This window comes from Oncorhynchus clarkii, chromosome 16 (assembly GCF_045791955.1).
Source record: "Oncorhynchus clarkii lewisi isolate Uvic-CL-2024 chromosome 16, UVic_Ocla_1.0, whole genome shotgun sequence".
In the NCBI taxonomy this organism is placed as follows: Eukaryota; Metazoa; Chordata; class Actinopteri; order Salmoniformes; family Salmonidae; genus Oncorhynchus; species Oncorhynchus clarkii.
Window position 1 is genome coordinate 27,325,704 of NC_092162.1, and position 24,861 is coordinate 27,350,564.

At 43.6% G+C, this 24,861-nt stretch overlaps 2 protein-coding genes across 3 annotated transcripts in view; both read right to left on the reverse strand.

The window, feature by feature from the left end:
* The window catches only part of LOC139368288 (integrin alpha-X), a 57,466-nt gene extending 44,339 nt beyond the window's left edge, over positions 1-13,127 (reverse strand). Inside the window, exons 1-6 of one of the 2 annotated variants that reach the window (XM_071107032.1) lie at positions 13,057-13,127; positions 3,688-3,793; positions 2,308-2,411; positions 1,749-1,819; positions 1,503-1,617; positions 1,060-1,187 (exon numbers count right to left, since the gene is read on the reverse strand). In XM_071107032.1, coding sequence (XP_070963133.1) covers positions 1,060-1,187; positions 1,503-1,617; positions 1,749-1,819; positions 2,308-2,411; positions 3,688-3,793; positions 13,057-13,099 — 567 coding nt within the window. In that variant the 5' untranslated portion in view covers positions 13,100-13,127. Of the gene's footprint in view, positions 1-1,059; positions 1,188-1,502; positions 1,618-1,748; positions 1,820-2,307; positions 2,412-3,687; positions 3,794-5,187; positions 5,354-13,056 lie in introns of those variants that run through there. The other variant, XM_071107033.1, reaches the window with a different exon arrangement.
* A 1,199-nt stretch (positions 13,128-14,326) lies between these two features.
* LOC139368291 (fructose-bisphosphate aldolase A) lies at positions 14,327-21,258 on the reverse strand. Its single transcript, XM_071107038.1, has 9 exons — positions 21,163-21,258; positions 20,295-20,400; positions 19,476-19,603; positions 18,034-18,152; positions 17,367-17,633; positions 16,792-16,952; positions 15,583-15,841; positions 15,083-15,282; positions 14,327-14,813 (listed from the first exon to the last, which is right to left on the reverse strand). Exons 4-9 carry the CDS (start codon positions 18,143-18,145, stop codon positions 14,721-14,723), a joined length of 1,092 nt encoding a protein of 363 aa, XP_070963139.1. The 5' UTR covers positions 18,146-18,152; positions 19,476-19,603; positions 20,295-20,400; positions 21,163-21,258; the 3' UTR covers positions 14,327-14,720.
* Between the last annotated feature and the right edge of the window lie 3,603 nt (positions 21,259-24,861).

The window sequence follows — 24,861 nt, forward strand, 5'->3', positions numbered from 1 at the left end:
AGGATGAACAAAGAAATACTGTATAAAATAAATACAAATACTGAGCTATATTGTACGCTCAGAATAAAAAAATATATATATATATTTTATACTAATACAATTGCTATATAAAAAAAAGAAATTGTTAAACAAGTAATCTTTCTTTTCTCAAAAAGATTGAGGTCAAAATTATTGGCACCCCTGTTTTCAATACTCCAGCACCCTCCCTCCCCTTGTGAGGATAACAGCACTGAGCATTTTCTAAAATATTTTACGAGATTTCAGAACACATTGGGAGGGATCTTAAATCATTCCTTCATACAGAATAATTCCAGATCCTTGAAATCCTTTGTCTACACCTATGGACTGCCCTCTTCAATTCAAACCACAGGTTTTCAATGGGGTTCAAGTCTGGAGACTGAGATGGCCATTGTAAAATTTAGATTTCATGGTCAATTAACCATTTCTTTGTACATTTTGATGTGTGCTTGGGGTTATGGTCTTGCTGGAAGAGCCACTTATGGCCAAGTTACAGCCTCCTGGCAGAGGCGAAAAATAAATAATAAAATAATATAACTTACCTTTTTGTTTTATTGTTCTATTTGTATTATTTATTTTATAGTCTTTTTTTCTGATCTTTATCAAGGGTGCCATTAATTTCAGGAGTGACTGTATCTATCAGTATAATGGAGACACTCAAAATACCAACAAGAAGCTTAGTCATATGAATACCTCAGTGACATTTTTATTGTTGATCTCGTCATAACAAATACAATTGCCAGTCTACATAAACTAATAACTACATGTTGCATATTTGACTAAATATTGTTATGTTGAGCAATATCAGGGTTGTGGTCAATTATAATTGAAGTCACTCAATTCAGAGTGATTTGAATAAAACAAAAGGATGATAAATAGTTTATCCTTTTCAGTTTATTAAGAGATCATTGAAAATATATTTTAAAAATTCGACCTCAACCATAATCACCAATGATATTTTGAGTAATCACCAATGAATGCAATTAAAACAGTGCATCTTTTAGCTTTCTTTCTATAATAACATGTAAAAGTAGTTCTTACCTTAGTATCCCTTTCCAGAAATTCCCTGATCAGATCTTTCACAAAGTCTTTCATTTTTTCAAAATCAAATTTGTTAACACTTCCTGACCCATCCAATAGAAAGGCTATGTCTGTTTGTCCAGGACATTCTGGTAAAAATGTGTAGAAAAAGAGCAGAACAGAGCAAAAACAATGTGAAGTCAAATGGTAGAGACTCCCACCATTAGTGCTTAATGTAAATGCTTTAAATGCAATGTAATATTTAGGCATTGCGTTTGTCATTGTCACATTGCAATTTAGCATTTAAGCATTGCATTTAAGAATTGGCACTGATAACCCTCCGTAATTATGTGGTGTGCTGTGGCGTGACACACAAAAAGACAGCATCTGTACCACAATAGGTCTATTTTCTTTTAAAATTGACTCAACCAACCAGACTACCTTAAAATACAACCTTGGATTACCTTCCAGAGATGAAGGGACAGGTTGTTTCACATTAAGACTTTGGTCAATTTCAAAGCACATCCCATTGTAGGTGGTGATGGATTTGCACTCTCTTGGGATGGTTGGTCCGCATACCTATAAGGAACAGAAGGTTGGAGAGATGATGAACAAAATTATAATCATCATGAAAAGCAATGCACCAATTTGATTATTTCCTTGTGGTTTTTCATCAATACGGCTAAGACGTGAACACACATTCCACTCACCATGGTGTTTAGTGACTCGGGATCCTTTGTCATTGACAAACCAAGAGACATATTGATCCCATGACTGGGCTCTTTAAAACACAACAGGGGAGAATTTGCGGTATAAACATCTAGATTTGTATTTGTATTTTTAGATCCCCCCCCCCCCAATTTTTTTATTATTAGATTTTCTTGTTAGAGATTAGTCAAGTACCGTCTCTCAACTCATCTCTTATTCTACAGAAGTCTATTGTCACTGTCAGATGAAAACCTCATATCTCCAAAATATAAACCTTTTAGGAAATGGAAAAAAGTGCCATATTTTACTGTTAACGAACATACAATTATCAAACTTCAAAAGCTATTTTGAATACATTTTGTTAGTCCTAGAGTCATATAATGTGTATAGTACATTTAGGGAAGTAACTCCTTTCATTACATGTAAAAAAAATATGGAAAATTGGCAAGAATAGAATTACAAGGTTTTCATCCGACAGCACAGGTAGGCTCAACAGTAATCAAGAAATGTCCCATTGCTAATGAACAGAGATATTTGAGTAGTATATTCTACCATACATACCTTGTATTGACAATGGTATGCAAGATGAATCTCTGACCAGACATCGGTAAACTTGTCCCCTCCTATTTTGCTTATACTGATCCAGGGGGGCACTTATAAGCAAGCTTGTGATAGAGGTCAAAGGTGTGTTTGTTATATTAATTGACAAAAATACAACACCAAAAATGATTAAGCCAATTTTAGATACATAAGATGCGACAAGACATTTTTATACAGATTTAGAACAAAGTTTACTTGATCTGAGCGGTCTAGTTTTAGAACGTCTCAAGACGGCTGCTGGGGTTTCCAAGTTTCAACATGTCAAATCTTGAGCTAAAGTTTTGCTACGAGACTGATCCATTTAGCCAATCAGAGAACAATGTGCTAACGTTTTGTTTTAGCCTTGCAGATTGTTAGCTAGCGATTTTGCTGCAGCTATAGCTAGCCTTGCTTAGCCTTGCTAATATTTCTCTGACAAGTCACAAAGTCTCATCTGTTTGATCTGAATGCCTGGTCTTCAGTCAGCTGTTCTACAACACAACATACTGTAGATGCAGTAAAGAAGTCAATGGAACTCGACCAAAGCAATGGAAATGGCATGGAAACATGTGGGGGAAAGGTGCCGTGGGGGAAAAAATTCCCGAATCTCCTCATTGCCCCCCAGTAAAATGTGTCAACATTTAGGCTATTATTTATATGTGTATTTTACACTATGTTGAGGTAAAAATAGTGTTTTAATGCTTGTATGGACGTCATCCCATAGACTCATGCTGCTTACGGCCAAATGCTGACTCAACACGAACTGGGATTTGTCGGACCAGGCAATGTTTTTCCACTCCTCAATTGTCCAGTGTTGCTGATCGCGTGCCCACTGGAGCCAGTTCTTGTTTTTAGCTGTGTAGTCATCGGCTGCAATAGCCCATCCATGACAAGGACCGATGAGTTGTGAGTCCTGAGATGTTGTTCTGCACAACACTGTTGTACTGCATTATTTGCCTGTTTGTGTCGCTCCTGTTAGCTTGCATGATTCTTGCCATTCTCCTTCGACCTCTCATCAATGAGCTGTTTTCACCCACAGGACGTTTTTTTGTTTATAGCACCATTCTCGTGCGTGAAATGCCCAGGAGGCCGGACGTTTCTGAGATTCTTGGACCGGCACACCTGGCACCATCGATCATACCATGCTCAAAGTCGCTTAGGTCACTTCTTTTTACACATTCTAACATTCAATCGAACAGTAACTGAATACCTTGATGAATGTCTGCCTGCTTTATATCGCAAGCCACTACGAACCATTTTTGTGTACCTAATACACTGACCAATGAGGAAAATCAAATTTTTGAAAATGAAAGAAAAGGTCAAACCAAGTCACTAGACTTATCTCCATATGATTTTTCTTACCTTGATGGGTTATTCTGTACCACCTTGTATCCAAACCCAGCAGCAGGTTCGCTGACATACTTCCAAGCAGCTGGGTCAATGTTAAAAGCCAAAGCACCTTGAGGCACTAAGCAGAGGAGACAATATATCAGAAAGAGCATTACCACAACCCAAACGTTCCACATTTTCTTTCAAAGCATGTATGAGAATCTATTTAAGAGTGTAAGATATTGAAACCGATCACAAAAATCAATCTAAAATACTTGACTAGGACAGCTCCACTGAGTGGAGGATATACACAGTTATACGCCCTATACCCACTTTTTTTCAGTGGGCATTGCCTATACTCATTGCTTAATCCCTACTGTTGCATATCGAAGTAGTGTGGTGGAGGTATACGATTTATTAATTATGTAGGACAACATGCACAAAGTTGCCTACACAATCGCAAAGCACATGAAATATATTCACGTCTGGAGCACAATTAGCCTCATTTCAACAGTATGATGTATTTATCTAGGCAAGTCAGTTAAGAACAAATTCTTATTTTCAATGACAACCTAGGAACAGGGGCTGACCTTGTCAGCTTGGGGATTTGATCTTGCAACCTTTACAGTTAGTAGTCCAACACTCTAACCACTAGGCTACCCTGCCACCCTGCTGAATATCATTTGAAGGCAGAAAGAGTGCGCAGCTCTCAACTGGTGGTTGCATGGAGCAGCTCACAAAATAATGACATCGGCACCTGGTAGGTAGGAAAGACGTTTCAACTTCTGGTATCGACCAGTAAATGCTAACTAAGGCAACAATCGGTATGCAAACCAGGTATTGAAAAAGGTTGGTCCGTAATCTTGGTTAGTAGGCTATTTGCGATGCACAATTCATTCGTCATGAACATTTCTAAAGGTTTTCCCAAAAAACCTTGCCAATAAAATGTTGACAAAAATGTCAGTCTACCTGACAGAATGACATAATGTTGATTTGTTTCAATAGGGAGAGCATTTGTTTTGCTCGTTTGAATTAAAGGGCAACTACAACCTCCCAGACTTCAAAAACAGTCTCCTGATATGGTTTAAGCATTGTTGTGGACTTAGAACATACATTTTTTATTTGTTTATTATTTTAGAGTGAAAATCAGACAAATCTATAGGAAGACAAAGGATTTTTCACACAGAGCGCATTTCCTTCACAAAGAACCCACTTCTCCAGGCACCACAACACCACTGCATATGGCAGATGGAAAGACAGCAGTCACACACAGCATGATGATAAACAGTCCATTCACTCGGACATAATAAGCCATTAGGTCATCATCTTAAGAATACAAAAACACAACCATTAGGCTAGCATTTCCTAATCAAAATGTACAACTATTACTTCCCATTGCAAAAAACATTTCACATTTAGTACAAAGTAACAGGTGATCTAAAGTTTAAATGCAACAATGTTTCACACACAAGTTATTTTCAAAGAGATGGCTAACAGCATTTCAGCTGCAATAAAAATCACAGTTCCACTCACCAGATGATAATAATTTGAAACTTAACTTCTTGTTGAAACTTAATCTTGAAAAGGGAAGAACTAACAAATTAGCAACATCATCCTCTTCGATAATACCTGCTGCAGCTGCTGCAAACTAGCCTACAACAAAAGCTAGCTAGCTAGACCTGTTGGCCTTCGAGAAGGCAGAAGTTTCCATACGTTTTCCCATGGTCTAGCTAGCTAGCTTTTGTTAATGTGAAGTCAATGTGATTGGTTGACTCCACTGTCACTCCAATGTTTTGCCCTAATACAGGCAGATGGCAGATGCAACACAGTACACCCACACACTAATCCATTTGGCAAAATATACTGAACAAATCAAATCAAATCAAATCAAATAAAATTGTATTTGTCACATACACATGGTTAGCAGATGTTAATGCGAGTGTAGCGAAATGCTTGTGCTTCTAGTTCCGACAATGCAGTAATAACAAGTAATCTAACTAACAATTCCAAAACTACTGTCTTGTACACAGTGTAAGGGGATAAAGAATATGTACATAAGGATATATGAATGAGTGATGGTACAGAGCAGCATAGGCAAGATACAGTAGATGGTATCGAGTACAGTATGTACAAATGAGATGAGTATGTAAACAAAGTGGCATAGTTTAAAGTGGCTAGTGATACATGTATTACATAAGGATACAGTCGATGATATAGAGTACAGTATATACGTATGCATATGAGATGAATAATGTAGGGCACATATGTCAGAGTCAAGGCCCGCGGGCCACATCCGGCCCGCAAGAAGGTTTTTTACGGCCCCTGGGATGATCTTGATTTATTATTAGAACCGGCCCGCAGCAAGCCGGCAGCCCGCAGATCTTTTACACGCACCAATACTACATTTCCCACAATGCAAAGGTGACGCACCGAGCAGTAGGCTGCTTCATTTCAATATTTATTGGCACAGCAGTCGTCAGCATCACAGTAAAATTAACTTTCAGATACCCATCAAAAATGGCAAAACGGAAGGTGGATACTGAGAACCGGGGGTTTCAAACAAGGTGGGAGTCGGAGTATATGTTCACGAAGGTAGCTGGAAAACCTGTGTGTCTTCTGTGTGGAGAAAGTGTGGCGGTACTGAAAGAGTATAATCTGAGACGACATTATGAAACGAAACACGCGGACACACACGCGGACGCAACTGTCAAGGCCAGTTTTATTTTGGCAGAAGAGATCGCTAAATCAGCCCGGCCATTTACGGAGGGGGATTTCATCAAAAACTGCATGATTAAAGTTTGTGACGAAGTTTGCCCAGAAAAAAGGCAACTCTTTTTAAATGTGAGTCTGAGCAGAAACACCATTGCCGAGAGAGTAGACCAGTTGTCCATCAATCTAAAAGAGCAGCTTGTGAAAAAGGGAAAAGATTTTATTGCATATTCCTTGGCTGTGGATGAGAGCACCGACATTTCTGACATTGCCCAGTTGTCAATTTTCATCCGCGGAGTGGACTCCAACCTAAGCGTGACAGAGGAGTTTTTGGCTTTACGTCCTATGCATGGCACAACTACGGGGCATGATTTGTATGAAGAGGTGTCAAGATGTGTAAATGAGATGGAGCTGCCTTGGGAAAAACTCGTGGGTTTGACAACCGACGGAGCACCTGCGATGTGTGGACACAGGAGCGGACTGGTGGCGAAGATACGGGAAAAGATGCAAGAGGAAAACGCGACAGGTGAGCTGACAGCTTATCATTGTATCATACACCAGGAAGCGTTGTGCGGTAAAGCCTTGAAAATGGAGCATGTAATGAGCATCATCACGCGCACAGTTAACTTTATCAGAGCCAAAGGTTTGAATCACCGCCAGTTCAAGGCATTTCTGACGGAGTTAGAAACGGAGCATGGTGATTTGCCTTATCACACAGAGGTGCGATGGCTAAGCCAGGGAAAGGTGCTTCAAAGATGTTTCGAGCTTCGTGAGGAGATTTGTCTGTTCTTGGACAGCAAAGGGAAAGACACAACACAACTCCGAGACGAAATGTTTCTGTGTGAAATGGCTTTTCTGTGTGACATTACGAGTCATCTGAATGCAATAAACTTGCAGCTGCAGGGTCGGGATCGTGTCATCTCTGATATGTACAGTACAGTGAAGGCATTTAAAACCAAACTGACTCTGTGGGAGACGCAGATGCGGAAAGAAAATTTGAGCCACTTTCCCAGCTGCCAGACCATGAAAGAGAAGCTCTCTACCAGTGCGTTCCCGAGCACACAGTTGGCTGATAAAATAGGTATGCTTGCCGCTGACTTTCGACGCCGATTTGCTGACTTTGAAGCACAAAAAAGCAGGTTGGAACTGCTCGGTAACCCATTTGCTGTTGACGTGGAAAGCTCACCACCAAACCTCCAAATGGAGTTGATTGACCTCCAATGCAATGATGCACTGAGGGCAAAATATGCGGCAGTGGGTGCTGCGGAGTTCGCCCGTTTCCTCCCCGGCACAATGCCCCAGCTGCGCATCCAGGCTGCTCAAACGTTGTCTATGTTTGGCAGCACATACCTGTGTGAACAACTGTTTTCTTTGATGAACCTGAACAAAACATCACACAGAAGTCGACTTACTGCTGAACACCTCCACTCAATTCTGAGGATTTCTTCAGCTCAGAGCCTTACCCCGAACATTGATGAACTTGTGGAAAAGATGGGACACCACCAAGTATCACCCTCAACCTCAAACAAGTGAACATTACTGTGCAATCACATATTTAGAGTTTTTACTCAGTTCAAGTTTAAAAGTTAAAATGTAATATTTGTTTTCACTGCATGTTACTTCTCCTTAAACAAAGTGTTGTTTTTGATTAATAGATTTTTGCACTTTATTTTTTTGTATTTCAATCCAATTATATTTTAAAAATATTTCAGTTGAGTGGATGATAGAAAATTGCTATTATTGTTTTTTCTTTGAAGTAAATTTAGCCCACTTTTGCTAAAATAGAAAATATAGTCTACTGATGGTGCCTTGAATACCGGTTTCTTTCATTTAATGTTCATGTTATGGGGATATTTATATAAAGGAAATTTGTCTTTTGTGTCTGTTGAAAATTAAAGATTACTGACAGAGCCATAAGAAAATATTGCTTTATTTATCTGATCATATTGTAATATATTTGTTAGGTTTTCAGTAGGTTCAATTAGGTTCACTAGACTATATGCGTCATTTAAAAATTTTTCAATGAACATTCGAACAGTCCGGCCCTCGTCTTGTAGCTGATTTTTTTATTTGGCCCTCCGTCCATTTGACTTTGACACCCCTGATGTAGGGTAAGTAACATTATATAAGGTAGCATTGTTTAAAGTGGCTAGTGATATATTTACATCATTTCCCATCAATTCCCATTATTAAAGTGGCTGGAGATGAGTCAGTGTCAGTGTGTTGGCAGCAGCCACTCAGTGTTAGTGATGGCTGTTTAACAGTCTGATGGCCTTGAGATAGAAGCTGTTTTTCAGTCTCTCGGTCCCAGCTTTGATGCACCTGTACTGACCTCGCCTTCTGGATGATAGCGGGGTGAACAGGCAGTGGCTCGGGTGGTTGATGTCCTTGATGATCTTTATGGCCTTCCTGTGACATCGGGTGGTGTAGGTGTCCTGGAGGGCAGGTAGTTTGCCCCCGGTGATGCGTTGTGCAGACCTCACTACCCTCTGGAGAGCCTTACGGTTGAGGGCGGTGCAGTTGCCATACCAGGCGGTGATACAGCCCGCCAGGATGCTCTCGATTGTGCATCTGTAGAAGTTTGTGAGTGCTTTTGGTGACAAGCCAAATTTCTTCAGCCTCCTGAGGTTGAAGAGGCGCTGCTGCGCCTTCTTCACAATGCTGTCTGTGTGAGTGGACCAATTCAGTTTGTCTGTGTAGTGTATGCCGAGGAACTTAAAACTTGCTACCCTCTCCACTACTGTTCCATCGATGTGGATAGGGGGGTGTTCCCTCTGCTGTTTCCTGAAGTCCACAATCATCTCCTTAGTTTTGTTGACGTTGAGTGTGAGGTTATTTTCCTGACACCACACTCCGAGGGCCCTCACCTCCTCCCTGTAGGCCGTCTCGTCGTTGTTGGTAATCAAGCCTACCACTGTTGTGTCGTCCGCAAACTTGATGATTGAGTTGGAGGCGTGCGTGGCCACGCAGTCGTGAGTGAACAGGGAGTACAGGAGAGGGCTCAGAACGCACCCTTGTGGGGCCCCAGTGTTGAGGATCAGCGGGGAGGAGATGTTGTTGCCTACCCTCACCACCTGGGGGCGGCCCGTCAGGAAGTCCAGTACCCAGTTGCACAGGGCGGGGTCGAGACCCAGGGTCTCGAGCTTGATGACGAGTTTGGAGGGTACTATGGTGTTGAATGCCGAGCTGTAGTCGATGAACAGCATTCTCACATAGGTATTCCTCTTGTCCAGATGGGTTAGGGCAGTGTGCAGTGTGGTTGAGATTGCATCGTCTGTGGACCTATTTGGGCGGTAAGCAAATTGGAGTGGGTCTAGGGTGTCAGGTAGGGTGGAGGTGATATGGTCCTTGACTAGTCTCTCAAAGCACTTCATGATGACGGATGTGAGTGCTACGGGGCGGTAGTCGTTTAGCTCAGTTACCTTAGCTTTCTTGGGAACAGGAACAATGGTCGCCCTCTTGAAGCATGTGGGAACAGCAGACTGGTATAGGGATTGATTGAATATGTCCGTAAACACACCGGCCAGCTGGTCTGCGCATGCTCTGAGGGCGCGGCTGGGGATGCCGTCTGGGCCTGCAGCCTTGCGAGGGTTAACACGTTTAAATGTCTTACTCACCTCGGCTGCAGTGAAGGAGAGACCGCATGTTTTCGTTGCAGGCCGTGTCAGTGGCACTGTATTGTCCTCAAAGCGGGCAAAAAAGTTATTTAGTCTGCCTGGGAGCAAGACATCCTGGTCCGTGACTGGGCTGGATTTCTTCCTGTAGTCCGTGATTGACTGTAGACCCTGCCACATGCCTCTTGTGTCTGAGCCGTTGAATTGAGATTCGACTTTGTCTCTGTACTGGCGCATAGCTTGTTTGATAGCCTTGCGGAGGGAATAGCTGCACTGTTTGTATTCGGTCATGTTACCAGACACCTTGCCCTGATTAAAAGCAGTGGTTCGCGCTTTCAGTTTCACACGAATGCTGCCATCAATCCACGGTTTCTGGTTAGGGAATGTTTTAATCGTTGCTATGGGAACGACATCTTCAACGCACGTTCTAATGAACTCGCACACCGAATCAGCGTATTCGTCAATGTTGTTATCTGACGCAATACGAAACATCTCCCAGTCCACGTGATGGAAACAGTCTTGGAGTGTGGAGTCAGCTTGGTCGGACCAGTGTTGGACAGACCTCAGCGTGGGAGCCTCTTGTTTTAGTTTCTGTCTGTAGGCAGGGATCAACAAAATGGAGTCGTGGTCAGCTTTTCCGAAAGGGGGGCGGGGCAGGGCCTTATATGCGTCGCGGAAGTTAGAGTAACAATGATCCAAGGTCTTTCCACCCCTGGTTGCGCAATCGATATGCTGACAAAATTTAGGGAGTCTTGTTTTCAGATTAGCCTTGTTAAAATCCCCAGCTACAATGAATGCAGCCTCCGGATAAATCGTTTCCAGTTTGCAGAGAGTTAAATAAAGTTTGTTCAGAGCCATCGATGTGTCTGCTTGGGGGGGTATATATACGGCTGTGATTATAATCGAAGAGAATTCTCTTGGTAGATAATGCGGTCTACATTTGAATGTGAGGAATTCTAAATCAGGTGAACAGAAGGATTTGAGTTCCTGTATGTTTCTTTCATCACACCGGCCATGAGGCATACGCCCCCGCCCCTCTTCTTACCAGAAAGATGTTTGTTTCTGTCAGCGCGATGCGTGGAGAAACCCGTTGGCTGCACCGCTTCGGATAGAGTCTCTCCAGTGAGCCATGTTTCAGTGAAGCAAAGGACGTTACAGTCTCTGATGTCCCTCTGGAATGCTACCCTTGCTCGGATTTCATCAACCTTGTTGTCAAGAGACTGGACATTGGCAAGAAGAATGCTAGGGAGTGGTGCACGGTGTGCCCGTCTCCGGAGTCTGACCAGAAGACCGCCTCGTTTCCCTCTCTTTCGGAGTCGTTTTTTTGGGTCGCTGCATAGGATCCACTCCGTTGTCCTGTTTGTAAGGCAGAACACAGGATCCGCGTCGCGAAAAACATATTCTTGGTCGTACTGATGGTGAGTTGACGCTGATCTTATATTCAGTAGTTCTTCTCGACTGTATGTAATGAAACCTAAGATGACCTGGGGTACTAATGTAAGAAATAACACGTAAAAAAACAAAAAACTGCATAGTTTCCTAGGAACGCGAAGCGAGGCGGCCATCTCTGTCGGCGCCGGAAGTCACTCTATATTATCGCAATATGCAACAATTTCAAAGATTTTACTGAGTTATAGTTTATATAAGGAAATCAGTCAATTGAAATATATTCATTAGGCCCTGAACTATGGATTTCACATGATTGGGAATACAGATATGCATCTTTTGGTCACAGATACCTTAAAAAAAGGTTTAGGGGCGTGGATCAAAAAAACAGTCAGTGTCTGGTGTGACCACCATTTGCCTCATGCAGCGTGACACATCTCCTTTGCATAACGTTGATCAGGCTGTTGATTGTGGCCTGTGGAATGTTGTCCCACTCCTCTTAAAGGGCTGTACGATGTTGCTGAATATAAGTGAGAACTGGAACATGGTGTTGTACATGTCGATCCAGAGCATCCCGAACATGCTCAATGGGTGACGTGTCTGGTGAGTATGCAGGCCATGGAAAAACTGGGATATTTACAGCTTCAAGGAATTGTGTACAGGTACTTGCAACATGGGGCTGTGTATTATCATGCTGAAACATGAGGTGATAGCTTATTCCTGCCCACACCATAACCCATAGCTTATGCCTGCCCAGACCATAACCACACCTCCACCATGGGGCACTCTGTTTACAATGTTGACATCAGCAAACAGCACTCCCACATGTGGTCTGCGGTTGTGTCTCAAAACTTGAGACATCTGTGGCATTGTGTTGTGTGAAAAAACATTTTAGAGTGGCCTTTTATTCTCCCCAGCACAAGGTGCACCTGTGTATTGATCATGCTGTTTAATCATCTTCTTGATATGCCACACCTGTCAGGTGGATGGATTATCTTGGCAAAGGATAAATGCTCACTAACAGGGATGTAAACACATTTGAGACAAATATGCTATTTTTGGCCCTCTATTAAAGAACTAGAGAGCCCAACATGGTCTGAGGGAGGCAATAACCTGTGTGCAATAACCTGTGGCTTCATAAGAGTTTTCTACCACAATGTTTCAACATAAAATGTACGCTTGCATTTACTTACACCCTCACATTATATGGAGATAGATTTCTATGGAAACAGGACTTAAGTAGTAGTGTAGCAAGCAAAAAGTCAATACTGTAGTAGTAGTAGTAGTAGAGGTAATAGTAGTTGTAGGAGTTTTTTACGGGGAGGAAAAAATGACGTGAGAACTCAGGATGTCTAAAATATATCAATGGCTCTGCAAAAACTGGCACAAATGTAGTCTGTGGAGATACAAAATCAAGACTGTAAATATATAACAGTAAGTTGTATGTGTAAAAGTATAATAGTCTCTATCAAGCATTTATGTATGGGAAGACAATCAATCATCTGGGATTAGTATCCAATTGCTACGCATTTAAAGAAGCTTCCCTGACTTATTTTCCAACCTCTTTCCAAATGTACATGTTTTATGTCATTGGATGATACCAAAAATGACCCCCCAAAAAGTCAAATATTGGCAGACAATGGACTGAACATTATTATTTCCAGCAATGTTAGAGTAAATATATTTTGCCTACCTGATAAGTAGAATGAAAGGGGTATTATCCAATCCATTGTCATGCTCGTATGAACACACAAATGGAAGGAGAGGTCTGAGTTCTGAGGTCTTAAGGCTGTGTCAGTTTGAGAAGAGGAACTTGATAAAGAGGAAATGGCTTAGTTTAACACTTTGTTTGAATAGTTCCAAGTAGCAGCTGAACTGATGGGGTGAAACGCTAACAATATTTTATCCAATCTTTTCCACTCTCTCTCCATTTAGCTTTCCCCCTTTCTCTTGCTGTATAACAGGATTCCCCAATAGGCGGCACGTGGGCCAAATTTGGCTTGAAGGTGATTTTATTTTGGGAAAAAACAATGACAAATGTTTTATTTATTTATTCTTTTTCATTGTTTGACATAAAATACTATAAAATCACCAGGAAATCAGATCAAAGTTATTTCAATTCAGGGAATATTTTCCTAGGTATTCCCATGCTTAAATAGAGAGGCATATGTGATCGTATCTCATTGTAGTCAAGGTTTGAAATTATTCTGTTTTTGTCAAATAATATATATATATTTCTGAGTCGATTTACGCTGTACAACCGTCCGCTCAAGGAAAATTCGGCCACAGCTGAATGTAATTATAATATTCCTCTCTTTCTTGCACTTTCTGTCTGTCTTTGTCTACTGTAGCTCAATTGGCCTTCCTGCTTTGTCCATATTTATCTGTTTTGCTACTCTTTATCTGGTGTGATAAAGGTTTACAAGTTTGAAGATCATGATGATGATGCTTATGAAGATAATGATTATTATTATTATTATTATGAAGACGACTATGATGAAACACAATTAATGTATGCAGTCAACAGAATATACAAACATTTTTTTACAGTCTCATTTGTACTTTCAAAACAGCCCCATGTTGAGGTCAACTGCTTTGCTCTCTATTTTCTGTTAGCTGCTGGTATCACCAGGTGGATATTATTGATAATATTTACAGTAATTTCTGTTATTACTATTATAAATTCTTACAAATGCCTTATTTGCAAGAATTTGCCTTCTTGTTTGCTATAGTGCATTGTTCAGTGATACTGGTCTTGAGAAAAGCCTTTGAGTTGGAATGTCAACATTAAACAGTCTCCCCTCGTCTTGCTTTTTTTTATATGGTAATATGTATCGACATCAACATCCAACAGTACATTCTAAATAAATAGGAAGTAGTCATTGCGCCGAGCAGGATGTTCAATGATGTTGTGTAAATTGTCAGTTACTTTGAAATACAATAAGGAAGGAAGCAAAGCAACATATTGTGGATACATACTTTATTCCATGGCTCCATTACAAACATTATACTGAGTTAGGTGTTACAGACCCAGGAATAATATTACATGTTTTGTAAAAACACAACGATGGGAATCTCTTCACCTTAAAAAAGGTGTGAAATGGTAGGGAGAGGGAATGGAGGCAGAACACATTTTTTTGTAATCTTCTCTCTGAAGCAAGAGCCCAAAGAAAGGTTTCCGTTTCTCTCTCTTTCTCAGTGCTGAGGTACCAAACGAGTAATGTTGCAGAGGGTCGAGTAGAGACGGCTTCTTAGGAGGTGCCGAATAAGACATGGCACTCCCCATGTGGGGGAGGGTGGCGGGTACAGGGAGATGGTGTGAGGGTTAGGAGAGGGATGCTGGTAAAGTGTCCATGCCTAATAAGCGTGGTTGGCCACGAACAGTGATTCTCCAGCGGCGGTGCTGTCTCCGGACGCGACATACTTGCCTTGGCAGGCCAGGCTGTTGGCCTGTGGAAGGAAAGAATAACAACATAAGAACAACATAAACTTGTATTCTGCTGATATTTTCTAAATGTGGAATTGACATTGTGGCTTCTTATACGTCTATAATATAAACATGTAGCCACTGTACAGACATAAATAATCACATTTGAAATATGAGCAAAATAAAATATTTGTTATCTTTTTATATATAATGCTTAAAATATGACAGTCACGTGGAATATATGCAAAATCTATTAAAAAAAATGTGGAAAAATATATTTGGGTATTCATACCAGAGCTCTCTTGATGAACTCCTCCTGGGCAGCCTTGCCGTTCGCAGGTTTGCCACCCCATGCCTTCAGGGCGGATGCCTGGAGGGCACGGCCATAGGAAAAAGTCAATGCCCATGGCCTGTGCAGGGGACACTGGTTCATGACGTTCAGGTTGATGGATGCCTCCTCCTCAGACTGGCCACCGGACAGGAAGGTGACGCCTGTGGGTGAAGAGGGGAAGAAGAGAGGTTATTTTTTTGTAAAAACCTACCTAAAGAAGATACAACACATTGTATATTTCACATACAACACAATTGTATGTGAAATATACACAATAATAAATTATATAATATTGTAACTACATACTGTATGTGAAAGTGCCATATCCATGGAGAGTGAGTTTGTGTTTGTGAAAATGTGTCATAACATCGAGTGTGAGAGGGTGAAGGTGGATGTTTAGAAATGTATATGTGTATCGTGCTGTATATTGTGCTGTATTCAGTGCGTTGTCGGCCGCTCACCAGGAACTGCTGGGGGCACGGTGCGGCGCAGGGCCGTGACGGTGGCCATGGCGATCTCCTGGTGGGTATACTTGTGTGAGCAGGAGTGTCCGGCAGTGACCATGTTGGGCTTCAGGAGGGTACCCTCCAGGTAGACATGGTGGTCGGACAGAGCCTTGTACATTGCGGCCAGGACCTTCTCAGTCACGTACTGGGTGCGCTTCAGGTCGTGGTCACCGTCGGGGAGGATCTCGGGCTCAACAATGGGGACAATGCCGTGCTAGAAGAAGGAAGAGGTCATGAGTACTAAAATAGACTTTTAGCCAATGGTGCATGTTGTTGACCTTGACAGTTAACAGTCCAAACAGTAAAGCTTTAGTGGTGAGTGGCTCTCCTCCTATGTTTCCTCTCTATCCCTCTACAGCATGGATTAGCAACTTTGATGTGGGTGGGGGCCACAAAAAATCTGAACTCATCATGAGGGGCTGCAGTTGCCTGCGAGCAAAACATTTTAATGGCCCCTATCTTAACAGTGGAGAGACAATGTTTTAGTTCTACACATTTTGCCATGGGGTGTAGAGAAAATGTTGCTGTTTTAAAGCAAGTTTGATGCATTTCTATAAATTTTGCCATGGGGCGGAGAGAAGATTCTGTAATTTTATAACTAATTCAATGCAATTCTACTCATTTTGGGGCGGGGAGAAGATTTAGCCATTTTTAATAGGATATCTGAGTGAGACTGACTAACAAAATCAGTGGGGGCAACCCGGCCGGTAATTCAACCATGATAACACGTTTAAATAGCTGGCTGCTAAATTAACTCATCAATCTAAATACATTTAGCTGACATGGACTAATTGACTATCAGTGACTGACATAACAAAAACTGCTGATGGACAACCAAATAAAAAAAGTAAGTTGAAACTCTGACTGCCGGGGGCCGCCAGTTGCCCATCCCTGCTCTACACTTACCTGTGTTTTCTGATACTGTGATTTTATAAGTGTAATCATTTCTGAGGAATTTATAAGAATTTAAAACATTTATAATAGCTTATTTCATGAAAGTTTAACCCACATGTTTCATGAGAGTCAATGATTCGAAGGTAACTTGTGGGCCATAGGATAATTGAACCCACAACTTTGTCATTGGTGGCAATGTGCTTTATTTAACTACATGAGCTAATGAACTAACAAGACCCCTGAGGCCTTAAAAGGTTGTGTGATTCTTACCATCTGGCAGATACTGGCATAACGAGCCAAGACATTGCAATTCTCCATGATGGCCAGGCGGGAGGGGGTGGTGGAGGTGATCTTCAGCACACAACGCCACTTGGCGAAGTCACAACCGTCCTTCTTGTACTGGGCGCAACGCTCATACAGGCCATCCAGACCTGACGGAGAAATGGATTGAGGCAGGGAGATAAAATAGAGATGAGTATGGTATCTTGTAAGTAGCCTTGCACAAGAAAACCAGAACCTATCTCAAGGTAGCTTGATGTACAAGTACATGCTCAGGACAGTAGTCTATTGCAGAGCCTTTCCCCCAAACTATCTCCTTATTGCTGAGTGCCAAGTGAAGATGTATAGGTCCCATTTTTACAGTCTTCAGTATGACCCAACTAGGGATTGAACTCACAACCTTCCAATCTCAGGGAGGACACTCTAACCATTAGGTCACTAGGCCACTGAGTATTTTAGCTAGGTTGGAATAATATATAATAATTTTTGATCTTATAAACAAATGATTGTATGTTGTTGTACTGTATTCCAATTAGTGGGGAATGCCATCGATTCTTCCTCCTTACCCTGAGTGGTGGTCTCTCCATTGGTTCCAGCAAGGGGGACAACACCTTTGTCAACCTTGATGCCTACAACCCAGCCTCTGGACTTGACGTGCTCGGGGAAGGTCTTGCCGGCATCGGTCTTCTGGTACAGGGTCTCGTGGAAGAAGATGACGCCACCAATGCAAGGACCGGCACGGTCGTCAGCGGTGAAGAGGAGCTGACGGTACAGCCTCCTGTTCTCTTCAGTGTTCTCAGCATTGATGCTCTGGAAGCGCTTGGCAACGCTGCCTGTTGGGGGGGAAAGAGAGATAGGGAATGAAGGTTAGACTCACAGAATGAAATAGAACAAATATTATGTTATATCTCTATGGTTAAACTGAATTCCGAATTTGCACAAATCAGTAGTTCAATTGTCCTTAGCCATGTGAATGAAATAAAATGAACTTGAACTGAACTATGAAACGGTTATAGCATTTTGAATGTAGCATTATAAGCTGAAGTGTGGTATTACTTGTTTTTTTTCTCATGTAACGTTTTGAAGAAGTTATAATAAGGTGAAAAAAACACTAATTGTGTACATTGTGACAATGTAGTTGATCTGATTATGAGTATGTCTTTGCATGTCTTAAAATATGGGTGCCTTTTCTTTCCATAGGTGTGTGTTTAATAATGTGTGTGCTTTGAGTACCGGTAGACTCGTCAGCGGCGAGGATTCCCTTGCCCTTGGCGACAATCTTGAGAGCGATGTCACTGAGCTCCTTCTTCTGATCAGGAGTGAGGAAGGGGAATGAGTGAGGCATTTTGACTCTTATCAGAAGGAAGAGAAAGAGTGGGGTGACAATGTTTAAAATTCTGAGGGGGGAGAGAGAGGTCTTGAGATACACAGAAGCGCATACAGAAATAGATAAGTAGCAAATAAACAAAGGTATATTTCATGAAAAGCAGTCAGTGACGTGAAAAGAGTGTAAACTACTTTCACTGTAAAATTACAGTATGTGGAAAGGTTCAAAGAAAAGAGAAGTAAGCTATCGATGAAGAAAGTGGCAAGAATTTGCATCTGTCCGTTTGGGTGATTGTCTGTACGTTATTTGAATGTACAATTTTTGTCTGTCTTCCTCATACACGTCTGTCCTGTCTGTATGTTTCCTGTCTGTATGTCTGTCCATTTGAGATTGCTGTGTGACTGTTCTTGTCTGCCTTTCTGTCTATAATTTGCATGCCTGCCTACTGCATGTTAAGCTCTGGTATCTGTTGCAGCAGCCACCCCCACAGCCATGATAGGCATGTGAATGACTTTTTCCATTTTCTAGTCTCTGATAACCCTGACCTTTCCATTGGCTGCTCCCCCCTCCTCTCCCCTCCACTACTCACACTACACCTCCTTTATCCAACCCTGTCTTGTCACAGTACCACTCAACCCAATAGGTCAAACTAAATATAAACATTGGAACACGGCAGCTGTTACCAAAGCACCTCGTGTTTCTCTCAGAGTGGTTATGTAAATGTTGTGTGTGCATGTGTGGTCCTCCTTCAGTCGCTAACTCAGATCTATATAGATAACATTATGTGCTGTAGCTGTAGTACAGTACAGTTAATTAAGTACAGTACAGGCTAAGTTAAAAGTGTGCAGCGTGAGTAAAAGCAATTAGTAAGTAATTTACACTTTTTGGTGTAAGCAGGCTAGCGTAAAGCAAATAAATAATGATACCTAATGTAGCAAAGCAACATTGTGGTATGCTAGCTTGAGTGAGCATTTAAGAGATTCATCTCGTATTTATGTTTTTTAGCATAGAGATGTGTCTAATGCATGCATAAAATGTTGATTAGCATTGATGCACCATTGATTGTATAATAACAACAACGCTTCTGAAAATTCTACTCATGCATTTGCTCTTGCAGTTTCATATACGTTTTATAATGCCAGCATACAATGTTTGCAGTGCTCTTTCAATTGTATATCACACACAATATAAAGTACAAGCAGTCAGAGCTATCCTAGATTAAAAAATATGTATATACATACTTTTATTCTAATTAAAGATATGATAAATATCTTAGTAAGATATAAGTGTTTGGGGGGAAAAAAATAATGAATTTCCATCTTATTAAGATATGATTCGATTCATTTACCTTGGAGGGTTGGAGGAGAGCTGGGAGAAGAGAGGGGAGAAGATCCGACTAAAGTTCGCGACAACCTCCTGGTCCGCCTGGGACACTTTTTATCCTCCTATTGTGACCCCTCACATTTCAGCCGCCGGCTAAAAAAAGAATGGCAAGCAACCGGAGAAGGCCGGTGACATTAAAAAAAAAGAAACATGCTAGTGTAACGCAGCTAGGCGTCCCATGCAATCTGGGAAAGGGCAAAGAGGGAATAAATGGGCGATGAGCAGGAGGTGGTGAGAGGGAGAGAAGGATGGTGAGGAGAACAAATAAGAGTGGGTGCACGTTAAATGATGTGATATATGCCGTTTAGCAAACAGTTTTATCTAAAGCGACGTACAGTAGTGCGAGCACACATTTCCATATGGTGATCATCATTATGTTGCAAAAACCATGCCCTACCAACTGAGCCACACAGGACCATATAGGAGTAAAAAGAGGGTAATATGAAGCAAAATCATTGGAAGAGAGGGGAAAAGAGCTGAGAGGCCATGGGATGAGAGGGTTGGGGAATAAATGTAGACAAATATTCAGGTTGGAATAAAGATAGAGAATCAAGGGCTTTGAGCGAAAATATTTTATATCTGTCAATGTAGAAAGTTTTCAACGGAGATACTTATGACAAGTCATATAAGGTATTAAAAAACCACAAAGGATGGAAACCGCTAAATAATGAAAGTTATTATAAACTGTAACTAGTTCAGTTATTATAAAGTGTAACTTGCGAACCAGCTGTGAGTTCACAGAGTTTCACCAGTTAGAATGTTCTGAAAGAGCAACATGGCTAACCTGCTCATAGAAATCCAATCCAGACATGGCAGCACTGTGTGATGATCCTTGACCTTTTCTTGAACTTCTATGGCCTTTGCTTGGCAGGATGGGGTCAGGTGGGTGTCTTGGCAAAGGTTGTATATGCATGAAAACATTGGACTTGTCTGACCTCAAGTTTTTTTCACTTTCTGACCCTATATATCTTTGTTTGTTTGTGAAGTTTACTCACTGTTTTGTTTTCGACACATCTCATCTCCTTTAAATGTTGTGTGGTGTTATGAAAGAAATCTGAAGGCCTTGTGTGTTCACTGTCAGAGTAAAAGTGGGCTGCAGCTGCCAAATGCCATATGTTGGCCAAATGCTGGGGCAAGTCATAATGTGATATGAGACAGCTCATGTCACACATCTTTAGGGTTGTGAGAAGCTGTTCGTTGTGTCTGAAATAGTATTCGAGGCAACTTCAGTTTTACCATGGAAACCTGCAGTACGTTTGCTGATGCATTACCAACAATGACACACAGCCGATGTGTCGGAGACTGAGGCACTGAAATAGACTGATGACTTCCTGAAAATAAGTAACACAGAGTTGAGAATCAGCCCCACTCAAAGTTCTACTGATTGCAGCATGAGCTTTCTCGCATTTAGTGTAGTCTCAAATTACGAAATATATCAAGAGCATGGAATAACCAATAGTGAAGAAAATAGTATCTCATAGTAGAAAATGTATATCTCATGCAATTTCAACATGTGCTTCACAATGTGGTATTTAGGACTTAACATGTTAATTAGTTATTTATGCGTTTTAACTTGCATGACTAGTCATATCAAAACCATATCAATTAAACATAGTAAATAAGAGCATGTAACTTCATGTCACGACTCCTACCGAATGTTACTCCTCTCCCTGTTCGGGTGGCGCTCGGCGGTTGTCGTCACCGGCCTACTAGCTGCCACCGATCCCTTTTCCCTGTTTGTTTTGTCTGTTTAGTTTCACCTGTTCCTTGTTGAGGTTGATTAGTTGGGCTATTTAAGCAGGTAGGCCCGCCTGCTCTTTGTGCGGGCTTAACTATTTTTCTGTACATATTGTGTTGGGCATTTGTTATTGTGCGCCTGGTATTCTTGGCGAGCGCAATTTTTTCCCTTTGCCTAATAAACGCTATCCTGAACTTTCTGCCTCCTGCGCCTGACTCCGCACCCACTATGCCCAGACCATTACAGAAGCCCGCACCCTGAGCATGGAGTCAGCAGGAGCAGCGGCCACCCCCCTCCCATCGATGGAGGAACATTGGACCAGATTGGACCAGATTATGGAGAGAATGAACCGATGGGAGAGGAGTGGTCTCACCACTTCACCTCCGGCACCTCCCTCCGGCGTCCGGCTCCAGCGCACTTCGTCTTGCGCCCCCGAGGGAGTACGATGGAGCGGCGGCTGGGTGCCAGGGTTTTCTACTCCAGCTCGAGTTGTACCTGTCTACCGTGAGGCCGACTCCCTCGGGGGAGGAGAGAGTGTGAGCATCCTCGTCTCCTGCCAACGCTGTCTGGAATGGCCCAGACTCGGCGAGGGAGCACTATCCGGAGTTCACCCATCCGGAGGGTGGTATTCGACCACCCTCCGGAGGGCTGAGCGGTGGGGGAGCGACTATTCCACCTCAGGCAGGAGAAGAAGAGCGCGCAGGACTTTGCGTTGGAGTTCCAGACCTTGGCCGCTGGGGCCGGGTGGAACGACAGGGCCCTGATGGACCTCTACCGGTGCAGCCTCCGGGAGGACGTCCGCCAGGAGTTAGCATGTCGTGACGCCACTCTCTCTCTCGACGAACTTATAAACATGTCAATCCGTCTGGACAATCTGATAGCTGCCCGTGGGCGTTCAGAAAGGGTTCTGTCAGTTCCATCTCCTAGCACTCCCGCTCACATTCCTATGGAGTTAGGGGGGGCCACTTCGAGGGGAACCGGAGGGGGAGGCTCCTCCTGCACCAGCTGTGGTCGGAGAACTTCTGTAAGAAGAGGTTGACTAAATTACCACCTCATCGACAGGGGGATTGTGCGATAAACCTCCAGGTAAACACTGCGCTTCCCAGGAGTCACGTGTACCCATTGTCACAGGAGGAGACGTTGGCTATGGAGACATATGTCACGGAATCTCTGGGACAGGGGTACATTCGGCTCTCCATTTCACCCGTCTCCTCAAGTTTATTTTTTGTGAATAAAAAGGAGGGAGGTCTGCGTCCGTGCATTGATTATAGAGGTTCGCTACGGCGGTGGATTAATTTCACGGAGCGCAGTTCTTCACGAAACTGGACCTCAGGAGCGCGTATAATCTGGTGCGTATTCGGGAGGGAGACGAGTGGAAAACCGCGTTTAGTACCACATCGGGCCATTATGAGTACCTCGTCATGCCGTATGGGTTAAAGAATTCTCCAGACGTCTTTCAATCCTTTGTAGACGAGATTCTCAGGGACCTGCACGGGCAGGGTGTGGTTGTATATATAGATGATATCCTGATCTATTCCGCCACACAGGTAGACTGCTGGAGCATGACCTATACGTCAAGGCTGAGAAGTGTGTGTTCTCCAAACGAGCCGTCTCCTTCCTGGGTTATTGCATTTCCACCTCGGGAGTGGTGATGGAGTGTGACCGCGTTAAGGCCATGCGTAATTGGTCGACTCCAACCACGGTGAAGGAGCTGCAGCGGTATTTCGGGTTTGCCAATTACTACCTGAGGTTTATCCGGCCAGGTAGCGGCCCCCATTACCTCACTGCGTTTACGGTGGTCGGCAGAGGCTGACAGAGCCTTCAATCGGTTGAAGGCGCTGTTCACTGATGCGCCCGTGTTGGGCACCCGGACCCCTCTTTAGCGTTCATAGTGGAGGTGGACGTGTCCGAGGCTGGGGTGGGTGCCGTGCTATCACAGTGCTCGGGTACGCAACCGAAACTCCGCCCCTGCGCTTTCTTTTCAAGGAAACTCGGTCCGGCGGAGCCTAACTATGATGTGGGGGACCGGGAGTTGTTAGCTGTGGTAAAGGCCCTGAAGGTGTGGATACACTGGCTTGAAGGGGCTAGGCACCCTTTTCTCATCTGGAACGACCACCAGAATCTGGAGTATATCCGGGCAGCGAGAAGACTGAATCCATGCCAGGCAAGGTGGGCCATGTTCTTCACCCGATTTAAGTTCACAATCTCGTATAGACCAGGTTCCCTGAACACGAAGGCCGACGGGCTGTCCTGTCTCTATGACACGGAGGATCAGCCCATCGATCCTACTCCCATCCTTCCAGCCTCTAGGCTGGTGGCACCGGTGATATGGGAGGTGGACGCGGACATTGAGCGGGTGTTACGGGTGGAACCTGCACCCCCACAATGTCCTACAGGTCGCAAGTACGTGCCGCTTTGTGTTCGTGATCAATTGATTCGGTGGGCTCACACACTACCCTCTTCGTTCATCCTGGTGTGGCGAGGACAGTGCAGGGTCTTAGGGGGAAGTACTGGTGGCCCACCTTGGCTAGGGACGTGAGATTCTATGTCTCTTCCTGTTGGGTGTGCGCCCAGAGTAAGGCTCCTAGGCACCTTCCTAGTGGGAAGTTACAACCCCTCCCCATTCCACAACGGCCGTGATCTCACCTGTCGGTGGATTTCCGTCTCAGGGGAACACCACGGTCCTGGTTGTTGTGGATCGGTTTTCTAAGTCCTGCCGTCTCCTCCCGTTGCCCAGTCTCCCTACGGCCCTACAGACTGCAGAGGCTTTTTTTACCCACATCTTCCGGCACTACGGGTGTCGGAGGACATCGTCTCTGATCGGGGTCCCCAGTTCACGTCCCGAGTGTGGAGGATGGAATGTCTGGGGGTCTCGGTCAGCTTGACCTCCGGTTATCACCCCGAGAGTAATGGGCAGGTGGAGAGAGTAAACCAGGAGGTGGGTAGGTTTCTGCGGTTGTATTGCCGGGACCGGCCAGGGGAGTGGTCAAGGTACATCCCATGGGCGGAGTTGGCCCAGAACTCACTCCGCCACTCCTCCACGAACATGTCACAATTTCAATGCGTTTTGGGCTACCAGCCGGTCCTGGCACCGTGGCATCTAAGTCAGACCGAGGCTCCTGCGGTGGAGGAGTGGGTGCAGCACTCCAAGGAGAACTGGAGGGCTGTCCAGAAATCCCTCAAGCAGGCCACCACTGCAGTGGTGAGAGGAGCGCTGACCACCACTGCAGTGAGGTCCCCGTGTTCGTACTGGGGGACAGGGTCTGGCTCTCGACCCGAAACCTACCCCTCCGCTTGCCCTGCCGGAAGCTGGGGCCGCAGTGTGTGGGGTCCTTTAAAGTCCTGAAGAGGATAAACGAGGTGTGTTATAGATTACAACTCCCTTCCTATTATCGTATTAACCCCTGGTTTCATGTGTCTCTCCTCAGGCCGGTGGTAGCTGGTCCCCTGCAAGAGGGTGAGGTGCCCGAGGTCCCTCCGCCCCCCTCTGGACATCGAGGGGTCCTCGGCTTACACAGTACGTGCTGTTCTGGACTCGAGATGCCGGGTGATGGGCCTGCAGTTCCCTTGTGGACTGGGAGGGGTATGGCCCGGAGGCGAGGTGCTGGGTACC